General features: G+C 35.6%; 1 protein-coding gene across 3 annotated transcripts; it reads right to left on the bottom strand.

Annotated features, from left to right (window-relative positions):
• Positions 1-11,924: 11,924 nt before the first annotated feature.
• LOC128230051 (uncharacterized) lies at positions 11,925-19,006 on the bottom strand. 3 transcript variants are annotated; one of them, XR_008260153.1, is made up of 5 exons: positions 18,270-19,006; positions 14,764-14,985; positions 13,478-13,637; positions 13,123-13,257; positions 11,925-12,315 (listed from the first exon to the last, which is right to left on the bottom strand). XR_008260153.1 is itself a non-coding variant. In XM_052942037.1 (5 exons), the coding sequence occupies exons 3-5, from the start codon at positions 13,540-13,542 to the stop codon at positions 12,171-12,173; spliced, it is 345 nt and encodes a 114-aa protein (XP_052797997.1). In that variant the 5' UTR covers positions 13,543-13,637; positions 14,764-14,985; positions 15,922-15,979; the 3' UTR covers positions 11,925-12,170. The 3 variants fall into 3 exon arrangements, 2 of the variants coding, with proteins under 2 accessions (XP_052797997.1, XP_052797999.1); XM_052942037.1 differs by lacking the exon at positions 18,270-19,006 and adding an exon at positions 15,922-15,979; XM_052942039.1 differs by lacking the exons at positions 14,764-14,985; positions 18,270-19,006 and adding an exon at positions 13,787-14,269.
• Positions 19,007-23,771: the final 4,765 nt, after the last annotated feature.

Below are 23,771 nucleotides of genomic sequence, written 5' to 3'. Positions count from 1 at the left end.
AACATAGCGTCCACAGTGTGGGGTGATTTTTTTTAAATGACGTCACCAAAAAAGAGTCTAGAACGTTATCTTTCTGACGCGAATTTCCAATTAACGTCTTGAGTAAACTGCCATATTTCTCAAATCCTGCCATAACCGAAACAGACAGTCTGTTGAATTTCAGTGTAAGATGAACACGGTTGCATGGGAGTGGGGCACTTGGGAGGCTTTGCGCAGCGCAGGGTGGCCAACATAACATAGTGACAACATATGCAGACTACGACTACGGCAAACGTTTATTCCGTCTTGTGCAGCGACGATGTATTAATTTATAGCTGGCTCACTGGACCACACGTACACTGAACCGGATATATTTCGGAAAACAGTATACTCTAGGGAAAACCATCTAAAATAGGAGCCGGAATCCGGTTTGATAGAACAGCAGCGCATTACGTCTGTATTTTCAAGACCCACAATACCGTCTTAAGTAAGTCCCGTTCACGAACAGACCACTAACGGTTGGAAATCCGGGAAGGGAGCTCTATCGGCAACCCGCCACCTAACTGAGCAGACATTTCATGCCAATATGATAGAGAAACGTCAAAACCTGGACCCGCCCCTGCAACAATATGTTTTGCCAATGTGAGAAGTGGTTGACATTAATGGACAAACGTAAGCTTTAGGCAGACGTTATCACGGAGAATTATATATAGGGCACGTCTTATCTATACATGACAAACAATTGCTCTTGTGTTAGCGCTTATGTTTATAGTTCAGGTGACAGTGTCTTCTTTCCCTGTAAACATGTACAATCATTTCACAGAAAGCACAAAACGTATGTTCGACGTCGAAATGACGTTTGATTTAAGTCGCAACGTTGGCGCCCAAACCAAAGTGTAAACTTGGTATATATAATATAGCCGCCGTTGGGATTTAAACAAAAACCGACATCTAACTGGATTACGGGACAATTTATGTACGTACAGGGCTAAATACAACGTACACACGAATAACTCGTTGAATTGTATTCAGGGGCGTAGCCAGGGCCTTTAAAACGTGTAGGCCCGATGGTTCTATGTGAGTTTGGGGTCTTCTATATGCACATTACGTAGTCCAAATAATTGTACGTTGACGGATTTTTTTTACGATTTTTGATATGGCAAATCCTTCACGTACACATTGTTTTGTACCAAAAGTAGGTAGTTATTCCGATCGGGGTTCCGGGTTAAAGCATATTGCGTCTATAAAATATCATAAAAACAAGAAATATTACCAGATAATGTTATTTTATATTAGTTCCGTACACAAAAACATAAATATCCAACGAGTAATTATGAGTTTGATGGGTTTTTCTTCATTTCTTTCTGTCAAAACATAACGATATATACATGCAAGGCTGCAGTTCACAGTTTTACATCAATCGGAACACTTCGGCCATGGCCGAGTAGTTACGATTGTATTTACGAGGTCTATCTCGAAGCTTGTCGGAGGTGGCAGAGTTATTACGATTAGGTCGAGTTGTTCCGCTTGGCATTATGTTGTCTGTGTCAGTCAAGTTCCGTTTTATTTGAAAGGTAAATCATGTGTTTTAATGCATTTAATGCTTGTTGTGTGCAAAATAGCTTTGCACTTACATGGTAAAATATGAATATAAACCTTTATTATCCATTTCAAACATAAAATACTTTACTAAATGCAATATCAATATTTTTCAAACCCACCCGGTTTTTGCACAAACCCGTTAAGACGTTAGGGATTGAAAGAATCCCGTATAACATCTATTATTTTAGACTAGCACATTACGCACATTTAATTATATTGCAATGATTACAATAAAATCGAGCAAAACACACTGCATGTAAATAAGCACTGAACTTGCTTTGGTCGAAATAAGACAAACTTTTGAGTTGTTCAAAGTGTTTGAGTAGTTATTAGTTTTTATTGCATTTCCGGGTTATTTAAATTTTGTATTTTTTTCAATGAAGTTGTCCTAGGCCTACAAGGCCTATATGTAGCTACGCCACTGACTATTGATATTCGATACGTTTAATTTTTAAATTTGTATTGAAATCATGGAAGATTATTTTTTTTACAGAGGCGTGAAACAGTTTGTTTCTGTATCACCAACGGCCACTACCGAAGACAGAATAAAATCAGATGTGTGCCACTTGAAGGTCAAATCCTGGATGAAGCCGCTGACTGCAAATGTATGGTCAAAGGGAGGCAACTCAATTATACATCACTCAGGAGAGCTTACGTCGTAACTGCCCTTTTCACTTGCTAACATTTTCTCGGTACCACGAACAATTTACATTTACTAAAAGTCTGGGATATTACGGATTCAAAATGGGTATTTTCAGTGATTAACTTGCAGTCCCAACACGAACTGCAGGACAACTACATGCAGTTAAAATGGAGGTACATAATACGGTGTTTCGTTAGGGCCATCGTGTTAGACACGAAAGGCGAAAAGGCGAAAGGTCGAAGGCGAAGACACGAATACATAGCCACGAAAACACAAACTTATGGCGGTTGTTTGGACGCCCAATATGCTAGTCGTGAATAATATGTTACGAGGATGTTAAACTCGTATTTATTATTTAATTTTGACATTGAATAAATGTCCTTTTCACTCACTGTGGCGTATTATTCACGTCTCCCATTTGGTTGAACTTGTCATGGCCAGCCACTCCTTATTCAGTAGCAATACATAAAATATTAACACGGAAATAATGTATGCTGAGGTTAATTCGGCTGGCGCTGTTATATTAAACATAAGCGGAGATATTATTACTAGCAAAAATAAGAATCTGAAGGAGCATATTTAATGGTCAGCTACAAGGTCTTCGGCTTTACAAGTGAATATTGTAATTAGAATGGACTCTCAGTATGCTATGGTAGGGTTACTTTCTTGAAATGTCATTCAGCCTCAAATAAAAGTTTAATATATATAAAAAAATATATAAATAGCGGATATTTATTTATTTCAGTGTAAGATCGTATTTTATTTCACGAGTGTCATAGAAAAACATTTTCACGAGTGGCGAATATACTGAATTAAATTGCAGGACCTTCTTTATGAAGATCTAAAGAAAGTACGCGAAAACGTGATTTGTCGTAAACTGCTTCTCGACCAGTAACACATGAAACCGACTATCTTTTGACGTGTGATGTATGAACAGCTAGACTACAATGGAGGCCAAAATACGTGCACGTGTGCTTAAAATAACTGATATAGAAAGCATATAATTGGTAGTATACCTTATTTAGAAATGACCGTATGTGTTGACTATTACTTTATGTGAATATGTATTTATCATCGTTGCCGTTGTCAACAGGTGCGACACTTTGTAGCAACAAGGCTAGGTGGTCGTTATCGTAATTATTAAGTTCTTCAAATTCATACGCACAGCTATTAGAGGAAGCTGCAGCAAACGCAATGATGTCCGAGATCGGCAATGTCCAGGACTGACGGCCATCTTCACTGGCATTATCTAATTTAACGTACTTGTCGGAAAGATGGAGAGTCGCCGTTGTTGAAAATAAATGTTTGATGGGCCTCTACTGTGTGATAAAGAAAGACAGATCCAGGTCAACCTAGCGCACAACCTTCGCACACAATGACCCACCATCAGCAAGATACCGGAACCCACTGAAAGTGGTATTTTTGTATAACGCTATCCTGCGTGCAGGGGTGGTTACGATCGTCGAAGTGAAAGTCAAAAGGGCGATCTGCTAAAAATCACAGATGGAGCCATAGCAGCAGGTCTGGTACCGGTAGCATGCACTTTTGCTGCATTTGTGTGGTAACAACAGATTTCCCAGTCAGACCGCCACCCGTTATAGCTATATACAGGCTCGTTAAAGTATAAAAGTACACCTCTCCAAATTGGCTAGAGGAGAGGATTCTTCATTACAACCATTAGCGGATCCGGGGGGGGGGGGCGCACCCTGCACACCATACCCCCTAAAATCATACATGTCAACTTGTTTTTGATATAAGAGAAAAATAGTAATACAATACGTCAACATTCACCATTTCAGACAAGAAATTGTTAAAGTATTCTTGGGGGAGAACCCCCCAAATCACCCGTCAACACTTTGAACCAAATCAATTTCGGTTGAGGGAGGGTCGCAGGTCAAAATGCTCCTAAGTAACGCCCGCTCTAACGTCAAATCCTGGATCCACCCCTTACAACATATTTGTTGCTGTCTCAGTTGCAATTGTCATAGAATATATCTTGTTATAATAGTATCCAGTTATGCAGCAAACGTTCTTAGTGACGCAATATTTTTGTATGATTGCGCCTCCGTAGTTAAACATGGTACAGTTTTATTATCTTGAGCACACCTCCGCTACATCGGAAATCTCAGAGAGGAAGTGTGATTTTTGTCGTAAGTGACCGATGCTCCGATGTCTTTAAATATGCAAACTCGGTTCATACACGCAAATTCGCCTGTGCACATGCTTCCCAAACATTTCGCTGTGTTTCGCACCGGAGGATCTCAAGCCGTCCTCACATTCAGATTCTCGACGTTAATATCTTCTCTGGAGCCCTTGGATCATGATCACAGTTATTCGTCTGAGTTCATATCTAAGACTCAGAAAAGTACTTTTATGAAGTGGAAAACACATCTTTATTTCATTTATATTACATAAATATATGTTTATAGTAACATTCAAATAGCAATATAATTCAGCGAAATGCATCAGGCTTCACAATGGACGTTAAACAATTAGAAAAAAGAACATTAAACCGACTCTCCAAAAACATATTAACATAAGCAAATAATAAACTAGCTTAACAAACAACATTCGAATGTTGTGCTGGCTCGCCAATGTGTTCAGTCGAACACTGTTTCTCGAACTCCCAGAGAGCGGCGAAAATACCTCGAGTCTGTGAAGACTCGAACCAAGCTTAAACGCTTAACTTCAGTATATATTTGTTTTAAGTTGTTTTCAATTTCTATTAAACATACATAAGCGATTCAAAGCTTGGAATGATCCTATTATTGTTTCAAGATGGAAGCGATCCTCATAACCTTGTCCTCATAACCTTGCTAAAGAGATACCGTACCATAAATGCTTTTGAACAGGCCAAATGCACTTTAGCGATATTTGATGAGAGGAATTCATGGCATGATGAAGCGCTCCAATCTGAAATGCAGCATTAATGGAATCATCATGGTTATTGTTGTTGTCACTGCTGTGCTTGTTGTTCTATCATGGAATATATCAATGCTCTTCCGTTTCTTATAGGATGCACAAGTTGCCACAGGAAGTGCTTTCGCGCTTGCGCAGAGTGCAGGAGCTGCGGGGACAAATGCAGTCATTTGGTCAACGGTGGGCAGCGTGACAAGTGCCGTGGTGATTGCGGCGAGCTATTTTGGGGGAGAGGCGTGTGAGCGAGAATAGCAAGGGCGACAACTCACCATGCAATGTTTATTCCAGTTTGTGAGGTTGAAATTGCATGCGTGACAACAAGTTCCCTCTCTACAGTTAAAACACGGACTATAAATTTCACAAACATAAGTTATTTTTGTTGTGTTGAAATACAATTTGAATTAGACTGTGATTTGCCTTTTTGCAGCAAGAAAAAGAATGGTAGATATCGTTTTGTGTACTAGGCACTATGACCCCTGGACATGTTTCTTACTTCATGCACAGTTTATTCAATAATAATTTAAACACCGAGATATCTTCCAGTACCGGCACGCACCTGATGAATATTATTTATCTTAATTACCGATAATTTAAGCGTTGCAATTTAAAAACAAACTACATATTTTGAGTTCATCCGACCTTTCAAGAAATCTTTTACAGAAATAATAGCTTATTCGCTGACTAGCTTCCAGAAATCATTTTATTACAGAAAAACCGATGTCACAATAGTATGAGCCATCTATGGATAAAGATATATATTGATATCGACTGATTCTTTTATTAATAACTGTTCATAAAATAGCTAGATTTGCAAATGTTTTACGTTACTGTTGCTATGCTTAAATTTTAACGCTCGTCCACTTCCACCTCGATGGTCAACGATTATCCCCATCCTACCTACTCAAGAAACGTCTAAACTGGATGACGATTTACCAGATCCAAACCTTTCTCTATGTTTGCATACCCATTACAGACTGAAACGGGAAGATGCGTTGAGGGTGGCACTAGCGGATCCAGGGGGGGGGGGCGCACCCGGCGCACGCCCCCCCCCCTAAAATTCCCGGAGCTTACATGTTCTTTGGTATGGAAACAATAAAATATACTATATTTTCCTATTTTTTCTTCGCTCGCGTATCTTTATACAACATTGCCTTTTGAGATGTACTCGTACACAACACAGAGTGCACGCAATTTAAACGTTCCCGCCTTCCCTTACTGTAATAATTCGGCACTATATAACATGATCATGTTGATGCGCCGTAAAACCCATACAAACAAACACATCAGTCAATTAATTTCCTTTGGGTACTTTTATACGACAACAAATATGGCTGCGCCGTCAAGTCCCAAACGCCCCAAGAAACAGAAGAGTTTGCACAGCAACAAAGAAAAAGAAAGAAGGTAAGCAATTTTAAATTGGTTGATCTAGGCAAATATGACTTTTCCATTGTGCGAATAGATACACATAGATAGCTATGCACTTAGAATATGTTGAATAGTAAAAGTATCTGAACATGGGTTCACAATTATACATGTATCTTCCCTCGTTTTTCCCGCTTAACGAAAATATACAAATTATATAAGCCACTTAGTCGTCCTAATAGAAACCTCGTTATGATATTAGAACTATAGGTATGCCCCTGGATCTGCTAGTGCAACCTTTAGAGTGATTAAAAGTTACGCCCCCCCTAACCCAAAATCCTGGATCCGCCCCTGGGTGGGTCACATTGAAAGGGGTGAATGTGCCTATCATGTGTGCACGATGACTTTTTTGAGAAATCCAAGTGCTTTAAGATTAGCATTGTACCAGGTTTTTTCATTTTGGTAACACATAATTACACCTATATTTAAATATAATCTCCTTAATTTGGTAATGAAAAATCAAGGGGTAACCTGGTAAAATTGGAAATTCTTCATGGTTTGAAAGTAATTTTCAATCGGGAATGTGTCAGAATATCTGACCGTGAAATGGCTAGAAAAAGGCTTGTGAACTCAATATTCTTTTATTAATATTAGCATGCATTATCGATTTATTTATTTACGCGTATGCACGCATTTAACGACATACCGTAGTGGTTTAAATCAATTAACCTTTCTGTTCTGCTCATGAATGTTCTGTTCAGGTTATGCTTGTTTTTACTTGGTGTTGATTATATTTTTGTACAACGCTACTTTGATTTGAAGTTATCAAGTCGTATATCGTCTCCCTTTATAATTCATTTAAAATATATTAGAAATATCTGTGTATATCAGTTTACAGCTAGATCTAATCCAATGCCCCAATTGCCGCCCACAGACTTAGAGCATTGGAATAGTTCTTGTCGCAGAGTGTAAAATAACACTATCACTTTGCACACTTCTTTTTGATACCTGATCAACATGAACGAGTTTATTCACAGCTGCACTCCCACAGACTGACCTTTATAAAAAAAAACGTCTCAGATTCAGCACAAACATATCGGCCCTCCATAATCATGTATTCAATGGCCTATAAGATTCTTAATTCAAGTTTCGTAAGTTTGAACCGTTTTTAATAAGTTTAATGCATATTCACATTAGAAATGCTTCAATGTACTATGCTATTTGACGTCGCTTATAACAGTTACAGTAAGCGATTACATGCCTTTATTTAGTTAGGGTCTGTTGAAGCCAATGTCTTTAAAATTCCATATGAACTGTACGCAAGATTCAACGGACAGAATGAAAATATAACTTTAAATATGATTCTTTTTCAAGCCAGAATATGCCTTCCAGAACTCTTGCCAACAAATTACACATACATGTATCTTCAAAATTTGTTTTCCAGTTTCTTTGATTATTAAAATGAAAATAAATCTGCATGGTGCTGTGGCATTATAAGATCTTGTGTCCTAAACATGAAACCTGCAATGTTTATTTATTTGGGGGGGGGGGGGGGGTCAATTTCATATTATTTATTTGCAGTCAGGTATATAATATATAATAACAAGAAGCATGAGCAATTCAGCTAATTTACAACTGCAAAAATTAATGTGAAACATAATCTAAGCACTCTTTTACAGCAACATACATAATTTTAACTTATTAAGTGGGTTTAAAAATAAAAAGAAACATAGGTACACGAGATATTTTCTGTCAACAAATTAAATTTTGTCTTATAACTATATTCTAAGAATGATATGCAATATCTGTAAAACATCTGCATTTGTTTTATTAAACTGTGGATAATATTGCTAAAAATAAAATGAAAATGTCTGGGTAATGGAACCATAAATACATTTTAGAACTTATTTTAAAACTGCTAAAATAAATGTACTGAATTCTAGGCATTTTAGCATTCTTCATTTTAATTACTCGGATAATAATTTATTTTAAAATTGTTCCATTGGCAAACTGGGATTAAAAAAACTCCAGACAATTTATTCCACCTTTAAAACCATTGAACTACTCCAACGCCAAAAAGTAAACTTACTTAAAAGACATATTTATATGAAAAACTACAGAAACAAGCTCAGTAGCCAAAAGTTTAAAAATATACCCCGTTTAATGGCACAGGGTAAACGCAAAAGATAAAGAGCACATAAACAAAGAATTACAAACAGGAAACATGGAACAACAGCACAAAACTCCACTAACAACACAGTGCATATGTGTTTATTGTGGAAAAACATATACAGTAGGCATAAGCCCATGAGTACAGTATACAAATACAATGGTTAATACATTCATATGATTGGCGATAAGTATTTTGTACATGTAGTAAGATACAGCGAAAGGAGAGTAACTTGCAATATACAAAGAATAATAATTATTTCAGGCAGAACTCAATGTTTGAGTTTTAGCAACGCACGTACTAGTATATATATATATATATATATATATATATATATATATATATATATATATATATGCTCATATATTTCTAATTGTAAAATAGTAAGTTTCTTGCAGCAAATGCTTTATGACAAAATGTTGCTAATTTTTTCAAAACAACACAACTTTCTGATTGTAATAAATCTTTGAACTTTACAACATTAGCGTTGGTATGGTAATATCTATTTATTTATTTTTTAGTGTTTGTCTTAGTTCAATGAAACATTCACATTCGAAAATAAAGTAAAATTCATCTTCTAAAGAGTTACAAAATAAACAGACTCTTTCATTAACTGCATATATACTATATAAAGGATCTAGGTGTGTTTATCAAGGATTGTCAGGTACCGCCTCAGTCCGAAAAATGTATTTACTGTAGGTTTAAACCAGTTTGTGTGCACAACTTCACTATTTTCCCAACAATCCTGAACAAAGTGAAAACTTCAATGGCAAATCTTTTCAAACTATGCATTAACTTGAGGAAACATAAAACTTCATTTAATGGCACATGTTCAAAGAGAAATGTGTCCATAGGACACGGATGCTACAATAGGTCGAGTTCGTCACAACTGCATTATTGTCCCTTCATCATACATCTGCATCAACATAATGAGTTCCACAACTTGTTAACATCAAATATCTTTCTGAAAGGTGAAGTAATGAGTGACTCTAGTGGAGCAATCCAAAAATTCCACTTTTTGCTCATTTAAGGGCTTTTCACTCGTTATACTCTTTGCAGCTGGTAACAAAACACCAGATGCACAAATTATAACCCAATTTATATTCCCCAAAGCTTTCATGGCTATTTGTTATATACTGTAGTTTTTGGAATCTGGACAGGAATACCAATTGTTTTGCTCAATCAAGAGCGATAACACAGGTTTTATTAAGTGCAGCTAAAAAAAACAAACAAGAGCTGTCACAGTATGTGACGAATGCCCCCGAATGTGACATTGACCTACGAACAAGGTCAGTACATGAAAAGTTGATCTTGCCTTTATGTGTCAAATACATATGGCAAGTTATTTTAAATTTCCTCTGAACATAAAAAAATACCACCCATACTTGACAACCTGCACTGTTATGTCCTTATATTCAGAATTCCCTTGTGAATAAACACTTAGTGTATCTTTCACCTTAGAGGTAGGGACATGGGTCTTGCACAGGACACGTCGTCTTCGTATGTGGAACACATGTAGCAAGTTATTTTAAAATCTGTCCTTACAAGGGAAAGTTACAGCCCAGACACAACAACCTATACCCTATGTCCTTGTATGCAGCACTCCATTGTGAATAAACACTATGTATGACCTTGACCTTTGAGGTAGGGACACGGGTCTTGCACGCGACACGTGGTCTTGTTATGTGGAACACATTTGGCAAGTTATTTTAAAATCTGTCCATACAATGGAAAGTTACAGCCCAGACACGACATCTATACTCTATGTCTTTATATGCAGCACTCCATTGTGAATAAACACTAAGTGTGACCTTGACCTTTGAGGTAAGGACACGGGTCTTGCACGCGACACGTCGTCTTGGTATGTGGAACACATGTGGCAAGTTATTTTAAAATCTGTCCATACAAAGGAAAGTTACAGCCCGGACACGACAACCTATACTCTATGCTTATAAGCAGCACTCCATTGTGAATAAACACTAACTGTGACCTTGACCTTTGAGGTAGGGACACGGTTCTTGCACGCGACACGTCGTCTTGGTTTGTGGAACACATGTGGCAAGTTATTTTAAAATCTGTCCATACAAGGGAAAGTTACAGCCCGGACACGACAACCTATACTCTATGCTTATGTGCAGCACTCTATGGTGAATAAACACTAAGTGTGACCTTGACCTTTGAGGTAAGGACACGGGTCTTGCACGCGACACGTCGTCTTGGTATGTGGAACACATGTGGCAAGTTATTTTAAAATCTGTCCATACAAGGGAAAGTTACAGCCCGGACACGACAACCTATACTCTATGTCCTTATATGAAGCACTCCATTGTGAATAAACACTATGTGTAACCTTGACCTTTGAGGTAGGGACACGGGTCTTGCACAGGACACGTCGTCTTGTTATGAGGAACACATTATGCAAGTTATTTTAAAATCTGTCCATACAAGGGAAAGTTACAGCCCGGACACGACAACCTATACTCTATGTCCTTATATGCAGCACTTCATTGTGAATAAACACTAAGTGTGACCTTGACCTTTGAGGTAAGGACACGGGTCTTGCACGCGACACGTCGTCTTAGAATGTGGAACACATGTGGCAAGTTATTTTAAAATCTGTCCATACAAGGGAAAGTTACAGCCCGGACACGACAACCTATACTCTATGCTTACATGCAGCACTCCATTGTGAATAAACACTAAGTGTGACCTTCACCTTTGAGGTAGGGACACGGTTCTTGCACGCGACATGTCGTCTTGGTATGTGGAACACATGTGGCAAGTTATTTTAAAATCTGTCCATACAAGGGAAAGTTACAGCCCGGACACGACAACCTATACTCTATGCTTATATGCAGCACTCTATGGTGAATAAACACTAAGTGTGACCTTGACCTTTGAGGTAGGGACACGGGTCTTGCGCGCGACACGTCGTCTTGGTATGTGGTACACATGTGGCAAGTTATTTTAAAATCTGTCCATACAAGAGAAAGTTACAGCCCGGACACGACAACCTATACTCTATGTCCTTATATGCAGCACTCCATTGTGAATAAACACTAAGTGTGACCTTGACCTTTGAGATAGGGACACGAGTCTTGCATGCCACACGTCGTCTTGGTATGTGGAACACATGTGGCAAGTTATTTTAAAATCTGTCCATACAAGGGAAAGTTACAGAGCCGGACGGACGGACGGTGCGATTTTAATATGCCCACCTTCGGGGGCATAAAAACAACAAGTGCACAATTTCAACACCCCATTTATATTGCCCTAAGGTTTCATGAATTAAGATAAAAGAGTTTTGGATTTTTAAGTAAAACAAGTCAAGTAATGCAGTTTTCAGTGCTCTGAAACATGTTGGGACAGCACACAACGAAATTGCCACTTTGGTTATATGTTAAATCACTCCAGTTCACCACTTTAATGTGAATTTTCGGAAGAGATTTCAGCTATGACACTGTTTTCCAACAATTATGAACACTGTCTGTTGATTCAACACCAGAAAACCATATCAAGATAGTTTCGTTTTTCTGCTATCATCATTTCTTTACAGTCACTATCTATAACATCCATGTGCCACAGACAAGGCTGCATCTCTGGAGTCATCTCTGAATCCATTCTTCTCAAGAAAGAGGTCCTGAAAAATATCATTCAAAAACCACATTATTTAATTTTGTTCAAATTTGATATTACTCATGAGTTAACTGGAAAATACATACAAGAGTACAATCTACACATTATCAAGTGTTTCCTGAACGGGGGGAGACACTTTTTTAAGAACTACTTGAAGGGGTACAACGACCCGGAAGCATTTCGTTGTGGGCCGACACCTTTATGCAAGACTTAAATTCTTTGTACATTAAAAACTATTACTTTTCCTAACTCTTTAGTGTGTATCTAAGAAGGAAATATACTTATTTTTCTTTTGCTATTTTAAAACTGTACCACAACAGCAATTTAAAGACAGTGATACTCATAGGTGGAATAGGCCTCCAATGGACAGCTACATTGTATTTTCTAATAAATGGAGATCAGACTAAATGTGATGTTTCTCCAGAGATCATTTATAGATTTACATGAAATAAAGAACATGTTACAATGTTTCTGTCATACTTGTTCGTAATCCTTGATTTGGTCCCTTCACACCATTTGAAATGTGATTTTAAGAGATTTATGATACAAAAACTTCACTAAGAATTTTCACTAAAAAAGTAATGCATTTTCAAATTTGAATCATGAAAAAATGCAAAAGTTCAGGACCTCATATAAACCATGAGAATCCTGTTTACTTATCTGATTTTAAATCACCCTAAAGGCTTACTACACATTATGGTTCCTTAATTTGTATATAGTTTCCAAAGGTGTCACAGTTGTGAACTTGTGATTTCATTGAAAGACTTGAGGTATTTTTTTTAAATATAAAAATAAACATGTAAAAGCTCACCGTGCTGGTAAGGAGTCTGATATTCTTCCCGGGCCCAGTGCAGCTGGAAATGTCAATTCCACATGGCTGGAAAAACCGGCTCGGTGCACCAGAGCTACGCTCTCCGCATTTAATCGGCAAGAGGAGAGTGTAAATCTGGAATAACGCATTTATTATCAAATTGAGAAAATTCTTATCCGCTATAATTATTGAATATGTTTGTAGCTTATATAACAATTTAATTTTTTTGAAGGAGACAAAGTTCGGACTGGGATCTAAACCTGGATTTTGATACTGAAATTGTGAGTTTCGTTCAAATTAAGTATAAACTTATAGGGAGTGCATAGATATCTTGAAGCCCAGATTTATCACTTACCTGAAGTTTGTAGGGCTACAATTGAGAGCTTTGCTGTAAACTGCAGGGAGTCGGACCATACCCATGAGCCTTTTGTCTGTGAGAGGATTGGTGGCTTAAGTAACTGTTGGTACCATTCTGCATTTCTGCCTACTGTTACAGTACACACAACACAGTGTATCTGAAAATGATAGAGAATAGCCATGCACTTATGTAAGCTATGATGGAAATACGCCTCTATACACAAGCAGTTTTGAGTGAGTCAGATGACATTTCTATAAAAAAATTGTGAGGACTCCAATACAGCAGAACTGACAAAAATGCCGAAACCTGTATCTCTGTCATGGAGCTGACTCTGGGTCTGCGGCGTCAAAACCACTGCAACTGGGCAATTCACTGGAAATATCTCTCAAGAAAAAGAAACAACTTTAACTGGGCAGCCTTTGTGACCCAGTGCACACCTACAGCATCTTGTTACTTGACAGTGGCCTCATAAAGAACAAAATGTATAATCTTCCTGAAATTGTAAAATTTTTGCATGTCAGCTGAACAGGCACGTTGGAAGTTTTTGCTTGTCCGAAAAAATATTTGCCAGTCCGAACAAACATGTCATTGAAGAGTATACAAAGAGAGTAAACAAAAAGGAATATTAAGTGGTTTAAATGCTTTCCTAATCTTTCTCACAAAAATACACACATAAGACATAAATATTTAGTATAAATAAACACACTTGTCTTGCCAAAAAATATTTCAACACAGCAGCCATTTAGGTGTATTCTGTTTTTCCGTCTTCCAGTAGTTCCACCAACGCCGCCATTTTGACAAAAGCCGAAGCATATTGAGTGCTGATGATATAGATTGTGCCTTGTTGCAAACCAAGAACCAATCAAAACAGTTGTAATGAAATGCCATTACAGATGCATCATATTTACTCATTTTTCCCAGGCAATCAACATAATGATTCCATATCAGAAATTGCTGACTTTTGGGGATGTTATGCGACGTCAAATATCGATGTGGGAATGACTTATTACCATTTATTTATTTCAACTTAGCACAAACTGAAGGAAACAAAAAAAGTTGGCTTGGGACCAAGACTTCATGTATGAAAGATGGGACCAAATTAAGATCTTTTGATGCAGTTTCTTTATGAAATTCTTACTTTAGATTTTCTATATAAATACCGTAGCATGAATTCCCTGATTTTGAATACTAGTTTAAAAATACAAATATAGGGCATGACTTCAAACTTTGACTTAAATAGAAGATTGGAAAGAGTCAAAGCTTACTTCATTTATTTTATTTACCCGAGGTCTAGATGGTATGCAATCTTTGATAGATGGTGCTTATGTCAAGGACATTATGACTGAGGGCTTTATGGGTACTACAGTTGCTTTTTCTTGTTAAGCCATGGTTTATTCCTCTCCTCTGGATTCAGGAGCCCATGACAACACATAATATCCATCTTGAATAGGGAGAAGTCACTCTTGTTCATCTGTCACATGATGGAGGAGAGCAGCCCAGATGTCCTAAAAATAAGAGCATTTCAAACATCTCATTATCTATTCATATCATCAATAAATGTCATATGTGAATTATTAATATTATAAATACTTATACTAAATATCAATATAAAAACATACTTTCAACTTAAATCACGGCACTTTCATTACACATTTCATGATACAAATATCAGGCCTTATTTGATAAAAGGTCATATCAACCTATTTTTCACCTTCTCGTTTATGATTTTTAAAGCTGCATTCTCACCTATTGACTGAATAGACAACTTCTTTAAATTTTTGTGTTGTAATTCATTAGCCAATTTTTTAATTTTTATCTGGAAACCAGTGATATAATTCTGCAGTAATACATATTTACATTTGAAAATTGATGTTTTATGGCTACGGAGATTTTTTGCAATTTTCCATGCAATTGAGATTTGTTCTATGGAGAGTTATCTTATTTGACACAAATGAAGGCATTGACGTCAAAAACAGCTGATCCTGGGGAATTTTTTTTTAAAAGAAAAGTCAAAATTGTCAATCTGTTTGAGTGCAGGTTTAAGCTGTTTCAAAAATGTGTTCAAACTAAATGAGTTAAGACTGCCGTTTTTGATTATAATATAAAAATATACAGAATATAATATATTAATTGGTGAGGTTCATGTAGCAAGTCCAAACAGTAAGATAATGAGATTTGAGATATAGCTTGACTGGACTCATCCATGTGTTAAATATTGAAACAAGTGGGGTCATAATAATTCAGAATACTTGGTCCAATGTTGAACACCTGTTAAAATTCATACAAGAGCTCTGAATTGTCAAAATAATAAAAAAAAATATCTGCCCAAACTTTGTCCAAAAGTAGCCGAAACAACTAACTAAGGTTTACAAAACTGGTGACATAAACTGTAAAAAACTGTTAAAACATAAACCTATACAGAAGATGTGTTGCTACATCACCCTTCATTTCCCATTCCATTTGAAGTTTCAATGCTTTTCATCTATTTAAATTATATCTATGATACACAAGATGCTGCAGGGATACTACAATAGAATCATTTGCAAAGAGATCATTTACTCTTACGAGGGGCGTCCCAGAAGTTTTATTCACAAATAGAATTAGCTACCATCTTGACATTTATTGAGAAACATTCCAGAAATTGATCAGCAGACACCGGAAATGTGTGAAGACGAATGAAGATTACGTTGAAAAAGTTAACAAGGAACTTGTATTGTGGCGTCAGCTGATGCCCATGACGTTGTTTGTGATTCGAGTTGCGTAATGGGTAGTTTCTCTACATCCGATAATTGATTTGTTTATTGTAAGCTTTTTGATATTCATAAATAGATATTTCGAAATATTGAATATTGTCATGCTGATTTTTTTTTTGTTAAAAATAACCAGTATTGCAAAAGTTATTACCGTAAATGACTGGGTATAAGACGATAGGGGGAAATATACGCAGGCAAAATAATCCGTGAAAAATCTGAGGAAAAACTTTAATCTATGTTTTGGGTTAAAGGACGCATAGAAAAAATATAAAAATCGTTGCCAATTTCGGCCACCATGTTTGTTGACAGTGACAAATTATTTTTTTTCGTGAAAATTGTTTCTGGATGGCACTGAAAATTACCTTTTATGACTATTTGTAAGATTTCTTTCTGACAGTATATCGTAAATGATAACCTGTCGAGAATGAAAAGTGAAGTAATGCAAAAACCTTATATTGTACGGGTTTGTTCTCAAACTGCCCAACTTACCTTTTTTATATGCATGTTTAATTATTGTTTTATTCAAAATAATATTTAATAATTTTAATCGTTCAATATTTCTTTTAAATTATAATCGTCTTACGATATACCGTATCCCGATCTTCAACTGCTGTTTTAACCCGTATATACTCGATCGATATGACGTGAGTAACATCCCTTTCTACATAAATCTAAAACTCTCGGCCTGTAATCGGTTATTAGACGCAGGCATTTTTTCCATCGAAATCTGAGGGAGAAAAGGGTGTCTAATACCCAGTCATTTACGGTATACAATTCTGTGAACTTTTGGGATACCCCTCGTATATTGGTCATCATGCTCATAATGTTCACCAGTAACTCATCCCATTGTTTTCACAATGTTCATCTCACATTCACATCATATTCTTATCTTATTTACAATATGCACAATGCACATCTTTTAAATTTTACAAGGCTAGTTACAGTACACTCAACGAGTTAGACCCACTTTCCGTTTCCCTCCGCGGATTTTTGCTATCGCGGCCAACACAATGATTTTATCGACTGTCCGCGTTCCTCGGAGTTTGAATTTAAGGCCCTCCGAGGGTGATAAGTCGACCGAAGAATAACAAACTTGGCGTTCCTCGGAGGGGTTAACTCCGCGAAACTCTGCGGACACTAGATAAGAATCTACGCTAAAATTATATTTATTTTATTAAAATTTTCAACAGATTACGACGGCTCCAGTAATTTGCTATTATTCTTTTTCCTCTGGCCGTTTTGCATGAAGTTAGCTTACCACAAGAATGCAGTCGTATTTCACTAGTTGCACATGCATCTTATAAACGTGTTTTTGCTAATGACTGATAAACACATTTCTTCCGAGAAATTCTAGGTTACACATTTTCGGAAAATCAGGAGGTCAAACACGCGTTCAAAGTTCACAGCGCATGGTTTTGAAGGCCTTCTTGCCTCGTTTTCTGTGGAAAATTCCATGAAATGTCATAGCTATTTTTAACCACCAATAATAAATAGTATATTCTACATTGTATTGATCACGCGCTTGACGTCAGAGGTCATGGTTCAGTATCGTGTAAATAGTCGGGTGCTTTATGATGCAATAACTTAGTGGATATACTTTAATGATTCAATGTTTATGATTCAAGACAATATTCAATTGAGCATAAAAATAAATAACTTCTAAACAAGAATGATTTCTTGCTTATCTGATTAGACTCGCAGTTCCACCACGGGATCATAAAATCGGATGATTCTCAACGCTATCGTTCATATTAAACTCGGCGGTAAGCCAGCCACTCGGAGGAACTGGGGGGGATTTTAGCGAGGGCAACAGTTTTACCCTCAGAGGAAACCCGCGATCATGGACTTTATCCCTCGGAGTGAGCGAGGAAAGTGGGTCTAACTCGTTGAGTGTACTGTATATGAAAAATGTTCCACATAATCATATTTACAATGCTCACCATATCAATTGCTACAATTGAAAACATATTATTTAAGTTTTAACAAATTGCAATATACAGAAAAGTTGGTGAATGCAACCTCTCTTACGTAATTACCGTTGGTGGAGTTGTCAACATCAAGCCAGTGCAAGAAGGGTGGATGTGTCAAGTAGGTAAGGTCTTTAGGTCAGGCAAGTAGATGAGGTGGTCATGATAATATTTCAACATGTCAGTTGACGCCCTGGTGACGTTTTAAAGACGGCTGTGCTCATTCTGATCAGCAGATGAATTGACCGAGACAGTTCTATCTTGTGGGGACATGAAAGTCTTCTGGGCATAGTTGAGTAATGGACATTCATCTTCGGTTAGCAATTCAAAATCTAAAAACAAAAATATACGAATTGATCAAACAATATCAATGACCACAACTTTCCTATTAAATAAAAACAAGAAATAAGCCCTGGAAGCCATTCGCCCATTTTCTACAAAAGGGCAGAAATTGTAATACACCGTGCTGGTGAAAGGTAAATTGTTGTAGCATTATTATACACAGTTGGAAGAATTCATAACATGGTAAGATATGGGCGGGTTTAAGAATTAAATTAAAAAGTATTTTTCAAAAAATGAAAATAAGTGGCAATTTAAATTCACAAATATCCGAAGATATGGCCTTGACAAACTAAGATTTTTAAAAACTGTCAGATAAGGGAAGTTAACTTAAAAAATTGCAGGGCAGGATTATTTGTCTTTAGTAATGCAGTCTTCCTGATTTTGCCATCTATCTTAACGTTTCAAGTTTCATTTCAATAAATTAAGTATTTTCAAAGATATGGCCTGGACAATTACGCATTTTTGAAAAATATCAGGTAAAAGGAGGTAACTAAAAATATGCAAGGCAGGATAATGGTTTTTGTACACTGCACTTTCTCTCATTGCCATTTATCTATATATGAAGTTTCATTTCAATCCTTCAAGCAATTTCCAAGATATGGCACGATCATTAGAGCACCAATTATGAAAAACAGTGGTTATAAACATGCACTCTTATTCCCAAATAAGATTTACCACAATTCATAATATTGTTTTAATATTCCAAAAGGGATGAATAAATGTCAAAAACAATGGTTCTTTTGAAGGATACCAACTTTCGATTTGAAAGAAATTGACATAAAACACAGTATTTCTATCTAATGAGACTATAGTAGACCACAGTAAATCTTTTAGCCACCAATCATTTAATATTTTTGCGCTTTCTGCTATTAAAAACACAGTATCAATCTTGTAATCAGTAATTAATATTTTCCATGAATGCATTATTTAGTAAAGGTTTATCAGTCAAAATTGATGTTTGTTATACAAAATTACATGCATATGTATTGGTTTTTAATATAAGAGTGTCACTTTAAAGATGCACTCTTACTCCCAAATAAAATTTACCACAATTATTACAATTGTTTTAATAAAGCAGAAAGGATGAATAAATGTCGAAAATAATGGTTCTTGTGAAGGAAACCGAGTTTAATTTTGACAGAAAAGTGCAGAAAACACAGTATTTCAGCCTTATGAGACTATAGTTGATCACAGTAAATCTTAAAGCATTCACCAATCATTTAAATTTTTTGTGTTTTCAGCTATTAAATATACGTGGTCACAATCTTGTTATCAGTAATTCATATTTTCCGTTAATGCATTATTTAGTAAGAAGTTAAATATTTATCACTCAAAATTCATGTTTGTTATACATTTGTATGTATTGATTTTGAATAAGAGTGTCACTTTAAGGCCGGAGATAACTTATTTAGGTAATAATACCCTGAAGGGCAAATTTAACATAATCATTTTAAACTATTACCAGCTTGATAATTTCTTAATGAGTATCTTTTACTGGATTCTAAAACAAAAATTAAAAGAAAATTTTCTGTCAAATAACAATTTAATTTAAACTTGAAATACCTTTTTCTCCCATATCAGATTTTTTGGTATTGAAACACGGTCACCTCAGATCCTTTATTTCATTAATTTTTCAGCATTTGAATAATTTGCCATGATGGCTCTAAAACGCTGACCTGAGTTAAAGTGTTTGACCTTTGTTCTCACAACACTAAGCTTGATATTTGTTCAAGCAACACTGTTAAAAATAACAATGTAGGTCAAAATATGCTAAGGACCCCTTTACCATAATGCAACATGATCATAATCTTAAACCAGGGTTCATACAGCCATGCTAGCAAAAAAGAGAGAAGTTTTCAAGCTGATTTCAAGGACTTTCGTTTGAGTTCCAAGCTAATTAATCGGTGGAACAGGTTCACAGATTTATCGTATGTTTTTTTGGACTATGTGTCAGATTTGATTAAGGGCAGACTTGCTTATTGTACTGATGTCAATATTTTATATCCAATATTTACAAAGTTTTTGATCCAGAAGCTTAAAACTAAAGTATTTCAAGTCTGTGCTTCCCTGTATACAACAGCAATTACAAATTGTATGGATTATCATAAACTTAATATTTACAAAATAATGTGTATGGGCCTCATGAAAGTCTCAGTCATTCTACACATAATGTCACCGTAGCTACGACTAACACATCTGTTAATCTCATTAACAGTGACATTATATGCAAAATGCTCATAGTTTTAAACCATGTGTTGTTTTTACATAAGCACAAATGTGCATTGGTGAATCATTTGAATATTGTTTGGATAATTATATCAAAGATAATATTGACAAAATATGCGTATGAGCCTCATAAAGGCTCAGTCATTCTACACATAATGTCACCGTAGCTACGACTAACACATCTGTTAATCTCATTAACAGTGACATTATATGCAAAATACTCATAGTTTAAAACCATGCATTGTTTATACATAAGCACAAATGTGCATTGGTGAATCATTTGAATATTGCTTGGATAATCATATCAAATATAATATTTACAAAATATGCGTATGGGCCTCACGAAAGTCTCAGTCATTCTACACATAATGTCACCGTAGCTACGACTAACACATCTGTTAATCTCATTAACAATGACATTATATGCAAAATGCTCATAGTTTAAAACCATGCATTGTTTTTACATAAGCACAAATGTGCATTGGTGAATCATTTGAATATTGTTTGGATAATTATATCAAAGATAATATTGACAAAATATGCGTATGAGCCTCATAAAGGCTCAGTCATTCTACACATAATGTCACCGTAGCTACGACTAACACATCTGTTAATCTCATTAACAGTGACATTATATGCAAAATACTCATAGTTTAAAACCATGCATTGTTTATACATAAGCACACATGTGCATTGGTGAATCATTTGAATATTGTTTGGATAATCATATCAAAGATAATATTTACAAAATATGTGTATGGACTCGTGAAAGTCTCAGTCATTCTACACATAATGTCACCGTAGCTACGACTAACACATCTGTTAATCTCATTAACAGTGACATTATATGCAAAATACTCATAGTTTAAAACCATGCATTGTTTTTACATAAGCACAAATGTGCATTGGTGAATCATTTGAATATTGCTTGGATAATCATATCAAATATAATATTTACAAAATATGCGTATGGGCCTCACGAAAGTCTCAGTCATTCTACACATAATGTCACCGTAGCTACGACTAACACATCTGTTAATCTCATTAACAATGACATTATATGCAAAATGCTCATAGTTTTAAACCATGTGTTGTTTTTACATAAGCACAAATGTGCATTGGTGAATCATTTGAATATTGTTTGGATAATCATATCAAAGATAATATTTACAAAATATGAGTATAGGACTTGTGAAAGTCTCAGCCATTCTACACATAATGTCACCGTAGCTACGACAAACACATCTGTTAATCTCATTAACAATAACATTATATGCAAAATGCTCATAGTTTTAAACCATGTGTTGTTTTTACATAAGCACAAATGTGCATTGGTGAATCATTTGAATATTGCTTGGATAATCATATCAAATATAATATTTACAAAATATGTGTATAGGACTCGTGAAAGTCTCAGTCATTCTACACATAATGTCACCGTAGCTACGACTAACACATCTGTCAATCTCATTAACAATGACATTATATGCAAAATGCTCATAGTTTAAAACCATGCATTGTTTTTACATACGCACAAATGTGCATTGGTGAATCATTTGAATATTGCTTGGATAATCATATCAAATATAATATTTATAAAATATGTGTATAGGACTCGTGAAAGTCTCAGTCATTCTACACATAATGTCACCGTAGCTACGACTAACACATCTGTCAATCTCATTAACAATGACATTATATGCAAAATGCTCATAGTTTTAAACCATGTGTTGATTTTACATAAGCACAAATGTGCATTGGTGAATCATTTGAATATTGCTTGGATAATCATATCAAATATAATATTTATAAAATATGTGTATAGGACTCGTGAAAGTCTCAGTCATTCTACACATAATGTCACCGTAGCTACGACTAACACATCTGTCAATCTCATTAACAATGACATTATATGCAAAATTTTACATAAGCACAAATGTGCATTGGTGAATCATTTAAATATTGTTTGGATAATCATATCAAAGATAATATTTACAAAATATGCGTATAGGACTCGTGAAAATCTCAGTCATTCTACACATAATGTCACCGTAGCTACGACTAACACATCTGTCAATCTCATTAACAATGACATTATATGCAAAATGCTCATAGTTTTAAACCATGTGTTGATTTTACATAAGCACAAATGTGCATTGGTGAATCATTTGAATATTGTTTGGATAATCATATCAAAGATAATATTTACAAAATATGCGTATAGGAGTCATGAAAGTCTCAGTCATTCTACACATAATGTCACCGTAGCTACAACTAACACATCTGCTAATCTCATTAACAATGACATTATATGCAAAATGCTCATAGTTTTAAATCATGTGTTATTTTTACATAAGCACAAATGTGCATTGGTGAATCATTTGAATATTGCTTGGATAATCATATCAAATATAATATTAACAAAATATGTGTATAGGACTCGTGAAAGTCTCAGTCATTCTACACATAATGTCACCGTAGCTACGACTAACACATCTGTCAATCTCATTAACAATGACATTATATGCAAAATGCATATAGTTTTAAACCATATGTTGTTTTTACATAAGCACAAATGTGCATTGGTGAATCATTAAAATATTGTTTGGATAATCATATCAAAGATAATATTTACAAAATATGCGCATAGGAGTCATGAAAGTCTCAGTCATTCTACACATAATGTCACCGTAGCTACGACTAACACATCTGCTAATCTCATTAACAATGACATTATATGCAAAATGCTCATAGTTTTAAACCATGTGTTGTTTTTACATAAGCACAAATGTGCATTGGTGAATCATTTGAATATTGCTTGGATAATCATATCAAATATAATATTTACAAAATATGTGTATAGGACTCGTGAAAGTCTCAGTCATTCTACACATAATGTCACCGTAGCTACGACTAACACATCTGCTAATCTCATTAACAATGACATTATATGCAAAATGCATATAGTTTTAAACCATGTGTTGTTTTAACCTATGTACAAAT

The sequence above is a fragment of the Mya arenaria genome, chromosome 4 (genome assembly GCF_026914265.1).
Source record: "Mya arenaria isolate MELC-2E11 chromosome 4, ASM2691426v1".
Lineage (NCBI taxonomy): Eukaryota > Metazoa > Mollusca > Bivalvia > Myida > Myidae > Mya > Mya arenaria.
This window is presented reverse-complemented; position numbering and strand designations above follow the sequence as displayed.

Coding starts and splice junctions, on each gene's coding strand:
- LOC128230051 (XM_052942037.1), bottom strand. CDS start 13,542: ATGGGTATGGTCCGACTCCCTGCAGTTTACAGCAAAGCTCTCAATTGT. Junction 13,258..13,477: donor TGTAGCCCTACAAACTTCAG/GTAAGTGATAAA, acceptor GCGTTATTCCAG/ATTTACACTCTCCTCTTGCC. Junction 12,316..13,122: donor TCAGACTCCTTACCAGCACG/GTGAGCTTTTAC, acceptor GATATTTTTCAG/GACCTCTTTCTTGAGAAGAA.